At 38.4% G+C, this 13,107-nt stretch overlaps 1 protein-coding gene across 1 annotated transcript in view; it reads right to left on the bottom strand.

The window, feature by feature from the left end:
- Positions 1 to 13,107, bottom strand: part of LOC120587729 (aldehyde oxidase 4-like) — a 53,993-nt gene that overhangs the window by 17,326 nt on the left and 23,560 nt on the right. The window contains 6 exon segments of the mRNA XM_039844913.1: positions 1,455 to 1,579; positions 6,280 to 6,376; positions 8,760 to 8,882; positions 9,433 to 9,547; positions 9,847 to 10,016; positions 12,172 to 12,281. Coding sequence (XP_039700847.1) covers positions 1,455 to 1,579; positions 6,280 to 6,376; positions 8,760 to 8,882; positions 9,433 to 9,547; positions 9,847 to 10,016; positions 12,172 to 12,281 — 740 coding nt within the window.

Genomic DNA, 13,107 nt, shown 5'->3' with positions numbered 1-13,107 from the left:
AGAAACTGCTAAGCTGTTTTCCAAAGCGACTGTGCCATTTTTCATGCCCACTAGCAATGTATGAAGGTTCTAATTTCTCTATACCCTTGACAACACGTGTTATTGTTGATTATAGCCGTTCTGGTGGATATGAAGTGGTATTTTTGGTTTTGATTTGCATTTCCCTAGTGACTAATGATGATGAACATCTCTTCATGTGCTTATAAATCATTCATAGAATTTCTTTGGAGAAATGTCTATCCAAATCCTGTCTTGGGCCTGCTTTTGATATTGCCTCAGGTTCTGGGCTGTTTGACTGTGAGTACCCAGTGTCTTAGCTTCCCTTTGGAAATGTCTGCTGTTTGGGGGCTGAACGAGTGTACCTTAGGAGGTGTCAATGACAGATAGCAATGATGACCTTGGAACATACACGTTATCCATTTGGAGCCCAAAGCCATATATTGTCTACTAAAAGGGACCTCAGAAGTGATCTTTGTCACCTTCCTCAATTTACAGAAAAAGATATTAAAGCCCAGTGACTTGTAGAAGATCATGTAGCTGCTTAGGGGCAAAGCCCATATGTCCTCACTCCTCTGTGAACTTCAAAACTTGCAACTATGGAGGCTGCAGCCACTTCCCATCTCAGCATCAGTCCCCTGCCCTTTCATTTTGCCTTGACTGGCAGCTGGTAGCTTCCTCCTCCCATAGAGCCTACCCAGTCCTTTAGGACCCCAAGGTACCAACTCACTGTGCTCTAACACATAGCCCCTAGCTTTTCCTCTCAGTGATACTTGTTATTACTCCTTTTCCCAGTATAACTGTTTAAGTATGCTCCTGTATCTGGCATTATTCTAGGGCCTAAAACTCCACATTTTAAAAGAAGGGAATGTCAGAGTATTTTCTTTACTTGCCGGGGGGCGGCAATGCCTTATATCTCAACCACTAGAACAGGACTGAAATTCACCTGGTATGTGCTGGGCTGAAGTGTCTTGGAAATGCAATCTCTTTACATGTACACCACCAATACATGAACGCATTCATATAGAGAAGCAACACAAATGAATCACAAAGGGAAATTTAAATACATATGTACCACCAATACATGAAAACATTCATATAGAAAAGCAATGCAGACAAACCACAAAGGGACACATAGGGAAATGTAAATGTTATACTAACGTTTCGACCCCCATGAGATTAAGTTTTACACTATTAATTGTTATAAAGGAAAGGTGAATTTTGCCCTATATTTTGGAAGGCAGCAAAAATTTCAGGTCTCTTCGAAAGGTCTGCTCTTTTAAGGAAATATTTGCTCCATTTTCTTCATTCTGGACTTTGGCTAATGTCAAGTGTGCCAGAAGTTTGAGGCACAGAAGTGGGAGAAATCAAAAGGCTCCTAGAGCAGAATGCCTGGTTATAAGAGCCTCACGTCACACAGTCATCTGGAGTCTCATGTTCCCGAAATACCCTATTACCTGCACATGAGTTGGAAACTGTGTTCCAAGGTATAACACCATTTCTTTATCTTCTGCTTTTGGGATAGCCAGGATAGTTTGCATTTCCATGTAAAAATGTTCCTGTCCTTCCACGTGGATCTCATCTGTAAAGCATAAGCAATGTTTACTCGAAAGTCCCATCTTGGGGGCTCTCAGTGGTGTTTGGTTTATAAAGAGCTAGTTGCTTCAGCTTATGGAGAATTGGACTTTATATCATTTGGTTAAACCACTTTTTCTAATTAATCCTCACTGTGACCCTGGGTAATTCACTCCCCCTCTCTTGGCCTCAGTTTTCTCATCAGTCTAGTCGGGTGATGAGATCTGTGATGTGCTGGACTTGAGTGCACATGCTCAACCTGATCACGTATCCAGGCTCTGTCATCTCCTTGCTCAATGAGTTTGGCCAAGTGATTAAACCCTCATTTCCTCATCTGTAAAATGGTGAGTAATAATAATATGCACCTCAATTAAGTGACATTGGCATAACTGAGTCAGAGAGAGAATAAGCAGCTTGCTTAAGGACACCAAGGTTTAAAACAGCAGAACTGTTACCTAACCTAGAACCAGCCTGTTCTTACCGGTTTATCTGAGATTTTTGGCTTGTTTAATACATCTTTATCATTTTGTAGGTTGTACCAAGAGAAACATTTGTCCTAGTTTAAATGTTTAGAAGGCACTATTTTAAATTTAAAACTAGCCAAAAGACTTCTGTGTTGTTATAATACATGAATTGTCTTGCCAGGAATCAAAGGATTTCTTGAAATTATTTTTTAAGACAACAGAATGTGAATCATGCAAAAAACTCTCAAAACAAAACAAAACAAAAAACCTTTGCTTTTAATGTGTATATACTGAGTTTAATCTAAATTCAAATTTATTTAACAACTGCATAGTTTTTATAATATGCTGGATATTGTTCTAAGGCTTAGCACTTTATAGATAATTAATTCGTTTAATTCCCATACCAATCTTTTGAAGCAGGTGTTATTAGGAAACAGACATGGAAAAGTTATATAAGCTTCCAAAGGCTACACAGCCAGTAAATAACAAAGCTGGGATTCAAACCCAGGCAACCTGAATCCAGGACCCATGTTTTTAACTACACTGTTTCTCTATGTTGGCATGCTCTGCCCAAATTCCAAATTCCCTTCATATTTCAAATTTCCCACCTGTGCTAAAATTTTGAATTCCCACAATGGCTAAAATCCTGAATGACAAAAAACTATCACCCTGTCACTTTGTTGCCCTTAGGGTGAATATAAAAATTAAAAGAAAATATACTACTGTGGTTAAGAGCAAGGGCCTTTAGGTCAGCTAGTCCTGGGCCCAGTCCTGGTTCTACTGCTAACTGGATATCAGACCTCAGCCAATTACCCAATTTTTCTAAGCCTCAGTTTCCTCATCTGTAAAATGGAGCTACCGATATGTTTCTTCTCAGAGTTGCTCTGCTTGCATGTTAAATAGTAAGCAGTAAATACTTAGAAACTTAAAATAGGTTTAATAATACTCGTTTCTTAGGTTTGTTGTCAGGATTAAATAATACACATAAAATACTTAGCATGGTGTCTGGCACAGTAGGTACTTGACAAATGTTATCTAATGTTATTGTTATTACTAAATAACCTTTAGCCCAAATTTATAGGCTTTGTAAAATCTTATTTAGTTTCTTTTATAAAATCCATTATGAAGTAATGAATGTTTGGCACGAGTCACAGATACTGGCAAACTTCTGGGCATCTCTCATGATTTTCCTGGTTGTATCTAACTACTATTCTGAGGTAGTGAACTATTTTTACAATTGGAAGGCTGTCTACATTTTCTGCTTAAACAGAATGATGTTGGGAACCAAGCATTCTAAAGGTCTTTCCCATATTTTAGTAAAAGATAAAAGCTTATAGTACTTGCCATTCAGTTATTTAGAAGTAGGTAATAGATCCTGTGAAAATCATTATTTTCCCTTACTTAAGACCAGAAGCGATACTCTTAGTGAAGACAGCTATGGTTGTCAACCCTGGTTACACCTTAGAATCGCCCATGCAGAGCTTTAAAAAAATTCTGATACTTTGACCCTATACTCCAAGGTTCTGATTTCATTGGTCTGGGATGAGATCTGGATACTGACATTTGAAAAAGTCATACTAAGTAGGGGTTAGCCAGTACAGTAAGTCAAAACAAACAAATAAACAAGCATAAATAATAGAATCAAGATTGGAAAAGATAAATAAAACTGTTATGATATGGTTGTACACACAGAAAATTGAAGAGAATCTATAAGACTATTAAAATAGTAAGTGAATTCAGCAAAGTTCTTGGGTATATGGTAAATATGCAAAAACTAATTATGTTTTTGTATATTAGACACAAATAAGTAGAAAGCTAAAATAAAAATACCATTTACTGTAGCATCATAAAACATCAAATACTAGGAATAAATATTGAGAAGGATGTGTAAGATCAATATGGCGAAAACTACAAAATTACTGAAAGAAATGAAAGTAAACTTAAGTCAACAGCAGGGTCTATCATGTCCATGGATAGGAACTTAATGTTGTTAAGATTTTAATTTTCTCAAATTGACATTGTTTCAATGTAATCCCAGTGAAAATCCCAGCAAATTACTATCAGTAGAAATTAATGAACTGATAAAAACATACATAAAATCCCAGTCAAAATCCCAGTCAAAATCCCAGCAAATTATTATCAGTAGAAATTAATGAACTGATAAAAACATACATAAAAATGTCAAGAACCTATAATAGCTAAGGTCATATTGAAGAAGACCTAGGTAAAAGACTTTACACTATCAGATTTTACGACTTGCTATAGAGTTACAAGTAAGATAGTGTGGAATTAGTACAAAGATAGATAAACAGATGAGTGGAATATAACAGAGAGTTCAGAAATAGAACAATGCAAATCTAGACACCTGGAAAACAATAAGCTGCACTTCAATCGAATAAGGAAAAAATTAGTCTGCAATAAACAGAGTGAGGCCAATTGGATATCTACTTGAAAAAAATCGAAGCCTGGTTCCTGTCTCACACCACACAGAAAAATTAATTTGAGATGGATCATAGACCTAAATGCTAAAGCTAAACATTTTATCAAGCTTCTAGGAGAAACGATAGGAAAATATCTTCATGATAAAAATTTCTTCACAGCGCAAAAGCACTAATCATAAAAAAAACTGATAAATTGAACTTCATTAAAATCGAGAGATTTTGTTCAGGAATGGGAACTGTGAAGACAGTGAAAACACAATCTGCAGGCTGGGAGAAGATATTTGCAATACCCATAACTAAAAAAGAATTCATGTAAAAACATAAAACTTTCTATAAATCAGTAAGTAAAATTGTTTATTATATTATTAATTATAATAAAATCAATAATATATAATTATAATTAATGATCATTTTAAATTCAATGAATTAAAAAACAAGCAATAGACTTGAATAAACATCTCACCAAAGAGCATGTAAAAATGGCCAACATACATATGAGAAGAATTCAAAATCATTAGTCATCAAAGAAATTCAATTAAATCCACAATGAGATACTACTATACATCCACCAATTACATAAAATTAAAAAGACTGACAATAACAACCGAACAATGGAACTTTTATAATTGTTAATAAGAATAAAATCGAAACAATTTTTAAAATGTTTGGCATTAACTACTAAAGGTAAACATATAAAAACAATATTTGGCAATTCTACTCTTGAGTATATTCCATTGGAAATGAGTCCTTATATTTGTCAAAAGACATGTATAATAGTACTGACGTAAAAATATCCAAATCTATAGAGAATTTTTATAAAAGTTTATTTGAGCCAAACTGATGACATTGCTAGGAAGCAAGATCTCAAATGCTCCAGAGAATAACAGTTTTGTAGTTTTTTTTTTACACATTTGGAATTAAGAAGGGAGTCTAAAGAAGATTACATGAAGGTGGAAGAAAGCAAGGCAGGATTGGACTACAAGATAGTTAACACGATTATGTGCTTTATTGAGGGTGGTTTCTCTTGAGAGGTCTAAAAAGGAGGCATTTCAAAAATGTTAATCTAGATGCACAGAAACAGTGGATAGGGCTTGCTTAAAGCAAAGATAAACATTTTACTAAAGAAGGCCCGGGGTGTGACTATCTACTATGACATGCCCAGTTAGGAATTTATGATCAGATCACCTTGTGAGGTTACTTTTGATTACATTTATTATGGTGCCTCTTCTTCATCCACAACAGTGTTTGTAGAAACTTTATTCATAATTGCCCTAAGTTGAAACCAACTCAGATGTTCTGGTAGAATAGATAAATTGTGGAATATTTATATCATAGACTACTCTTGAGCAATATAAAAAAAAAAAAAGAACTACTGATCTATACAACAACATGGATGAATCTTCTATACATAATGTTGAGTAAAATAAGTAGGCACAAAAGAAGTTACACTCTTGTTTCCATTTATATGAAGTTTGAAACAGGTAAAACTAATCTATAGTGACAAAAGTTAAAATAAGACATTTCAGAAGGTTACCGACCTAGAGGAGGCACAAGGAAGCTTTCTGTGGTGCTGGAAATATTCTATATATTGATGTGGGTAGTATTTACATAGTTTGCTGTATGTATAAAATTTCACCAAGCCGTAAACTTATTATTTGTGCATATCAAATCATGTTTTTAAAAATTACACTAAGGTTGAGAAGCTCTGCCTTAGAATTTTCAGTATTTCTCAAACCAACTGATTGAATTTAGAATCTTGAACTTCAGTGACTTACTTTTCTGGCCCACGCACGACCACTTACCTTCAATAATTTGATTAACATGTTAAAAGGCTTCCTCTACATTTCCTTGCTCAATTTTCTTCTCAGCAGAAAGAAATGAATTGTGCTCTAGGGCTTGCTGCAGGGAAAAAACAAACAAACCAAAACGAACAAACAAAAAGAGTTTTAATAAGCCATTCATCCCCATCAAAATCCCATGCTCCTGCTCATCAGGCCTTCACACATTAACATTATCTGAGCAGGAGAGCAGAAACAGTTAAAATGGATTACAGGCACTGGTGACTGCTTAGTTTCATTCAGGTCTCTTGGGGTGAGCTGAGAGGAAGACAAGGATATATTACATATGGTTCTACCATTTAGCTTGCTGGGTGATGACCTGAGGCAGCTTAGGTTAAGGTGTCAACTTTGTGGTGAGCGGACAGAGAGGCTGAGAAGGAGGAGGCTGGTGGGGCTGGGAATGCTTAGCGATGGTCTTGTGTAGGTGACCTAAATTATGTGCCGAACTGGATGGGATTAGGACAATTAAAGGAGAGATGGAAAATTATTTGAAGCCAAGGGCATCTCATAAAACAAAAGTTTGACGTTAAAACCAAGCTGAAAGGCTAAAAGGCTAAAATGAGAATAAGACCAGGCAGGCTGAGAGAGTTTTTTTTTTTTTTTTTTTTTTTTTTTTTTTTTTTTTTTTTTACCAAGGAGCAGTTGGCCGAGCTTGAAAGGTGGATTAAGTTGGACTATAAAAAACCCTGAGTTCCATATTAAAAATCTTATCTAAGGAACCATCTTCGTTTAGGGAAAGTGATCTGATGAACTTTGTGACTTAGAAAAGTTAATGTGGTAGGTAGATACATTGAGACAAAGCACAAGACCTTCTTTAAGTAGTTATTGTAGTAAATCTGACAATGGGTGGTAATGAGGCAGGATAGTTAGCCTAGGGAAGTCTCCTACCTCCAGGATATGGCTCTGGAACTTTTCCTCAGTCCCTTACTCAGCCCTCTGCTTGTGGCTCTGGAATATCTCCCTTGTCCCTTACTCAGCCTTCTCCCTGTTTTCCTTTCAAGTGTGAGGAGACTCCAGCCTGAGAAACAAGCCAAGGCCAGGAGACAAGATAGATGGCATAGGGCCACCTCCTCCCCTGCAGTTGGCATGAGAAACAAGCCAAGAGAAACAATCCAGGACCCCAAGGCAGGATGGATAGCCTTGGGACACTCCTCTAGCCCCAAGAAAACAAAAGCCCATAATTCAGCCCTGCTGGGACAGACTGTCTGCGTGGCCCACACCTTTCTCTTAAGTGTGTGCTTTGACTTTAATAAAATCAGTGCTTTCCTGCTTGCTATATGTTGTGCCCTTTAGTTCTTTCTCTAGGCATAAGACAAGAACTTGGTCACTGGAGGTTTAGGTCCCGGTCCCTTTTTGGACTCCCACCCTGTCAAACTCTCCGGCATCAGTGAGGACTGGGTTGGAGGGTGGGATGGGGGTGAAAGTGAGAATAGAAAGAATAGTGTCAGATGGGTACTAGACTTATCAGTTATATAAACATCTAATCATTATGTTGTACACCTGAAACTAATATACGTCAGCCGTCATTGAAAAATTCAAAAGAGGAAAGGAAGGAGCAGAAAGATGCATTTAAAGGATAACTGGGAATAACTTGAACTTGGCAACTGTTGGGAAGACCAGGAGAGAATCAAAAAGGCTGAAAGACCGCATCCTGCTTCGCTGGTTTCATATTGCTTATGCATGCATTTATCTGTTTATCCCTCTATCACACCCATTTATTGAGCACCTACTATAGCTTTAGCACTTCACTAGGTACTGGGGATAAGGCACCCCATTAATAACAAAACCCAAAACAAAAATGACAGCTAATATTTATTGAATGGGGTTTATATTCTAGGTGCAGTTCTAAGCATTTTGCTTGGATTCTCTCATTTAAACCTCACCATGACCTTTGGATGTAGGTACTTTCATAGTTTCCATTTACAGGTGAGGAAGCTGAGGAGTGAGGAATTTAAGTAACTCATCCAAGTTTTCATTGCTATTATTAGCCTATTAAATGACAGAATCAGAATGTGAATCCAAGTATTCTATCTCTAGAGCTTGAGCTTAAGCAGGAAGTGGGCAGGGAGACAGAGGACCCAAGCTGTAATCCAGTTAATGCTAAACTGTTCTGAGTTTCTCAGCGCTCTGAATCTTTCCACTGACTAGTTTGTATGTGAGGCCACAAAAATCTTCCTCTAGTGTTGCTTATCTATATTCTTAGGACATGCATTGGCAAGAGGCCACGCAAGCAGAAGTGGACTCAGGAAGAAAAGGGGGCTCCAGGCAGGAAAATTCTCAGTATCATGTCTCAAGGTGCAGATTGCTGGAGGCTTCTCTCTAAAACTATAAATAACACTGAAGAAAGTATGGACAAAGCTCAAATTTTGTGACTCCAAAAGGTCAAATTCTGCCAACAGTACATCACCCTAATCATTCTAGACCACATAAAATGGCCTGATTACCTCTATTGTGATAATCCTCGGTTCTATATCTTTGTAAGTTATCTTCACTTTTTTAGCTGCCTCTCTCACATGAGCATAGGTATCAGCAGCCACGGTGCAGACGATCTGACCCACGCAAATCACCTGCAGAAAAGCCACATGTAATTAGCTAAAACATAGAATCACTAAAAATAGTTTACTGTTCCCAGATTCTTGCATTTCCCTACTGGGTTCTTGTGACCAAAAGAAATATGATTTTCTACCTATGAGAATGAATTTAAAACTGTAGCTTCAGTGGGATTTAGGGGGTACAAAAATTGAATGCAGAACTTAATTATCTGGCCTGCGATTGTCTTCAGCTACATTCCTCGCCATTCCCACATCACACATAGTAATAATCTAGTCATCCTGAAATTCTGGAAATTCTGTTGGTCCTTTTAATGTTCTACACTCTATACTGCTTCTGTGACTTTTATGACTCTTTTGAAGCTTTCCTTTTGGCTTTTATCATAATCCCAGAAGGGTCCACAATTCAAGAGAGAATTTGAGCATCAAATTCTGATGGTGGAATCATTGCTTCTGTGCAAGTCTTCGTGATGTGAAAATGAATCCATGGATATTAGTCACAACCATTAATTTGTCTTGGCATTTTCAGCAAAGTATTTGAATAATAAGCCACACACAAATCATGCACCTCATTTTGTGCATAGAGCACTTCTCCCTGATAGCCATTATTTCCTGGAACATCCTCTGCTGTTATCACATCAACAACCCCTGGAAGTGTGAGGGCTTCTGAAACATCAATTGATCTAGGAGGAAAAATTTAAAAGTATGTCTTAAAGTCGCAGGGTACAATATAAATGATTCCTCAAACACAGGGAAAAACTACAAGGGACCTCATAATTAAATTATAGAGCAATATTCTATGTTGGTGTGCTGACTCTTGGCCATAGATTCTTTCATAACTATGCTTTAAAAATGACTGATTCACATCTAGAAGAGGGAATGAATAATCTTAATTGATTTAAATATAGAATAAGGTCTCAATTTGAATATAAAATTGTTAATGCATTTCTGTAACTTAAAGGAACGTCTTTTATTTCCTTACATGATCTTTGCATGAGCTATGGTGCTGGTGACTACTGCCAGGAAGAGTTCTTGGGAGATGGAAGGCAAGTCATCACAATACACAGCTTCCCCGGTGGTGTGTTCTGTGGCTGACTGGTGCATGACTGGGTGACCAACTGGATCTTGTCGGGGTTGGTGGGGATTCACACACTGTTAAAGAACAAAGCACGTTGGACTGGTACCGGTCCATGGCCTGTTAGGAACCAGGTCGCACAGCAGGAGGTCAACAGTGGGCGAGCAAATGAAGCTTCATCTGTATTTGCAGCCACTGCCCACTGCTAGCATCACCACCTCAGCTCCACTTCTGATCATCGGGCATTAGATTTTCATAGGAGCACTGGTCCCTGGTGCCAAAACGGTTGGGGACCGCTGCTATAGATGTGTTAATATTTAATCCTCATAACAACTACTCATTTCTAATTTACTGATGAGGAAACTGAGAGGTTAAATATCTTGCAAAAGGTCATATAGTAAGTGGCAGAATTTGGGTTCAAATCCAAACAGTCTGGTTCCAGAGTCTATGCTTACCTACTTTCAACTCTGAATCACCACATGTGGACTTGGGAAAGAGACTTAAATTGTTTGGGTCTTAATTTTCTCCAAAATGAGAAGGTTGGGTTTGATCAGAGTGTGACTTAGGGGCTGAGAGGGAAGAGGATGTGGGGTGCCTCTCAGAGTGAACTACGTCACTTCCACTTTCAACTATTTTAGTTTGGTATTCTTTATACATTTCATTTGAATACAGATTTCTACTGTTAAAAAAAATAAAAAGCTTGAAAACCACTGGACCAAATGGTCTCTAAAGTGCTTTCCAGGTTTAAGTTTGTCATTCTAGGTTAAATCTCATTACTAATGTGAAACATTAGAGCCATAAAATGGGAAAGCTTCTTTATGTGGTCAGTATCTTGGTGGGGGGGTGGGAGAGAGCTTAAACCCTATCACCATGGATCCTGTCAAAGATAAAACATTTTCTATATAGAAAACAAAGGTGATAAAGAAGTGTTTGAGGCACATATCATATTTCCTCTACTGGACTGATTGGTGGGACTTTCCTCTCCATTCCTGCTGCCACCACCCTCATTATCTTCTCCCACCTGAGTTGTTGCATTAGCCTCCTTCACTCTCTCCCCAACCTGTTTATCCTCTATCTTTCCAGTAGATTGATGTTATTAAATTACCAGTTTCATTAAAATTTTACCTTGCTTGAAAGGCTTCAGAGGTGGCTGTCTGTTAGAACACATACGAACTCTTTGATGCAACAATAGACATAGAACCCCAGCCTCCTGCCCAGCCTCATCTCATGGGGCTCCTTCAGCCACCTTGCCCTGCTGTGTGGCCTCCAACCTGCCATTTCCTCCTCTCCCCTTCATGCTGTTCTCCCACCTGGAATGATTCCCCCCGCCCGCCCACCTCCCGTTGATCTATGCTAGATCCCAGCTGCTTTCTTTCCCCTTTGAACAACACTGGAAGAGGGCTCTCCCCATCACCAGAACTAGTCCAGCTATTCTTCCACTCATTTCTTGTCTAAGATGATTATTTGTTTCCTATTTCAAGCCCTTCCCTTAGATTTAGAGACCTTTGAGGACAGGACACAATGTCTTATAAATCTGTGTAGTGGCTTCTGTGTTTAGTGCTGTGCATGACACATAGAGTGGGAAGTAGTTAATAAATAAATGATTTTATTTAAAATATTTGGTTATGTATACCAACTATACTTAAATAAAAAGATAAATAAGTAAAAAGAAATATTTGGTTAATAAATGATGGTTGACTTAGAAGTATTTTTATGATAAGGAACTTTTGGTTTACCAGGAACTTGGTGTAGATGATATTGAAGATATCTTTGCCCCATCTTGCCTAAGATGCATATTTATCTGAACCTGAAATTCAACTCACATCAAATGCTCTTCTTTTGCAGAGAGATAGAGCCTTCAGAAATGTTTTTCTTTTAATATTTTTAAAAACAAAAGAAAAAATGAATATAATAATAATAAATATATAACACTGAAAGCAGCTTGAATTATATTCATCTTTATACTGACATAGTCATTTATTTTATTTTTTTATGCAGAAAGGGACCCATGAAGGCAAAAGTGTTGAGGGTCCGCTAAAGTCCCAATGTGGGCCTGACATGAAAGCAAATCACATGGTCACCTGAGAATTTGCTCCTTCCTGAGAGCAGCCTCCCAAATCTCCCTACAACAGATGGTTGGAAATGGAAAGGACACCATCCCCTTGAAGCCTCTCTAGCGGCACAGGGCGAGCCAGGCTCCCTCGGGTGGGCAGTGGGACAGGGAGTCCTTACTTGAGTGGAGTGGGAAATATCAACAGACAACACAATCTCTTCTGATTTAAGGTTGGCTTCAGGTGATCTCTCAAGAAAAGGGCTGTCTAAAGGAATCTACTGTTCACTTTCTATTTAGAGAAATGACCTTGATTAGAATGACTTGATTAATATCAAGTTGGAGAATATACAGCAAGGGACAGAGTTAGTGTATGTGGTGGAAAGAGTGAGCACAGACTGGGAGCCGGAGATACATATTCCAGGTCTAGCTCCCAAACTGAGTAACCTTGAGAAAGTCATGAAATGTTTGGGGCTTCTGGTTCCTCAACTGCAGAATGACAGGGTTAGACCAGATAAGCTGAAAAGTCTTTTCTGGTTCTTAGTGTCCATTCTATGCCACTCACAAATGCTGGCCTTGAAAAACTTTACAGCTATGTGGCAACAACCTAGTACAACGTAGATTCACAAATGAGAAATGGGTACAATGGGTATAATGTATTTCACAAGTGGGAAAACTGAGGTCCAGAGGTCCAGAGAGGTTAAGTGACCTATCCAAAATGCCAGAGGTGGGACTAGAGGTAGAGGTGGGATGCCTGATATATAGCTTTTTTTCTTTAAGCAGTTTACCATACTTTCTTATTTGATCCACCATACATTTTAAAATATGATTTTAAGGGGGTAGCTCCATAGAGTAGTGGTTAGCACGTCTACTTTACACGTAGAAAGTCCTGGGTTTGCACACCAGGTGGAGCCACGGACCATACCTTGGGTCCACCAGGCCCCCCAGGTGCGCCCAGTACGTTGGGGGTGCCAGGCCCTGGGTGCACGGGTGCATGTCGCGAGCGAGTGTGTGGGAGGAGACGCCCCGCCTTCAAAAATCTAGTTCTTAAGGGGAAACTGCAACATCCATAGGTCAGGGGTGGAAGTGTGTGTGGGGAGGGAATTGAAGAGGGGAAA

This window comes from Pteropus medius, unplaced genomic scaffold (assembly GCF_902729225.1).
Source record: "Pteropus medius unplaced genomic scaffold, Ma_sr-lr_union100, whole genome shotgun sequence".
Lineage (NCBI taxonomy): Eukaryota > Metazoa > Chordata > Mammalia > Chiroptera > Pteropodidae > Pteropus > Pteropus medius.
This window is presented reverse-complemented; position numbering and strand designations above follow the sequence as displayed.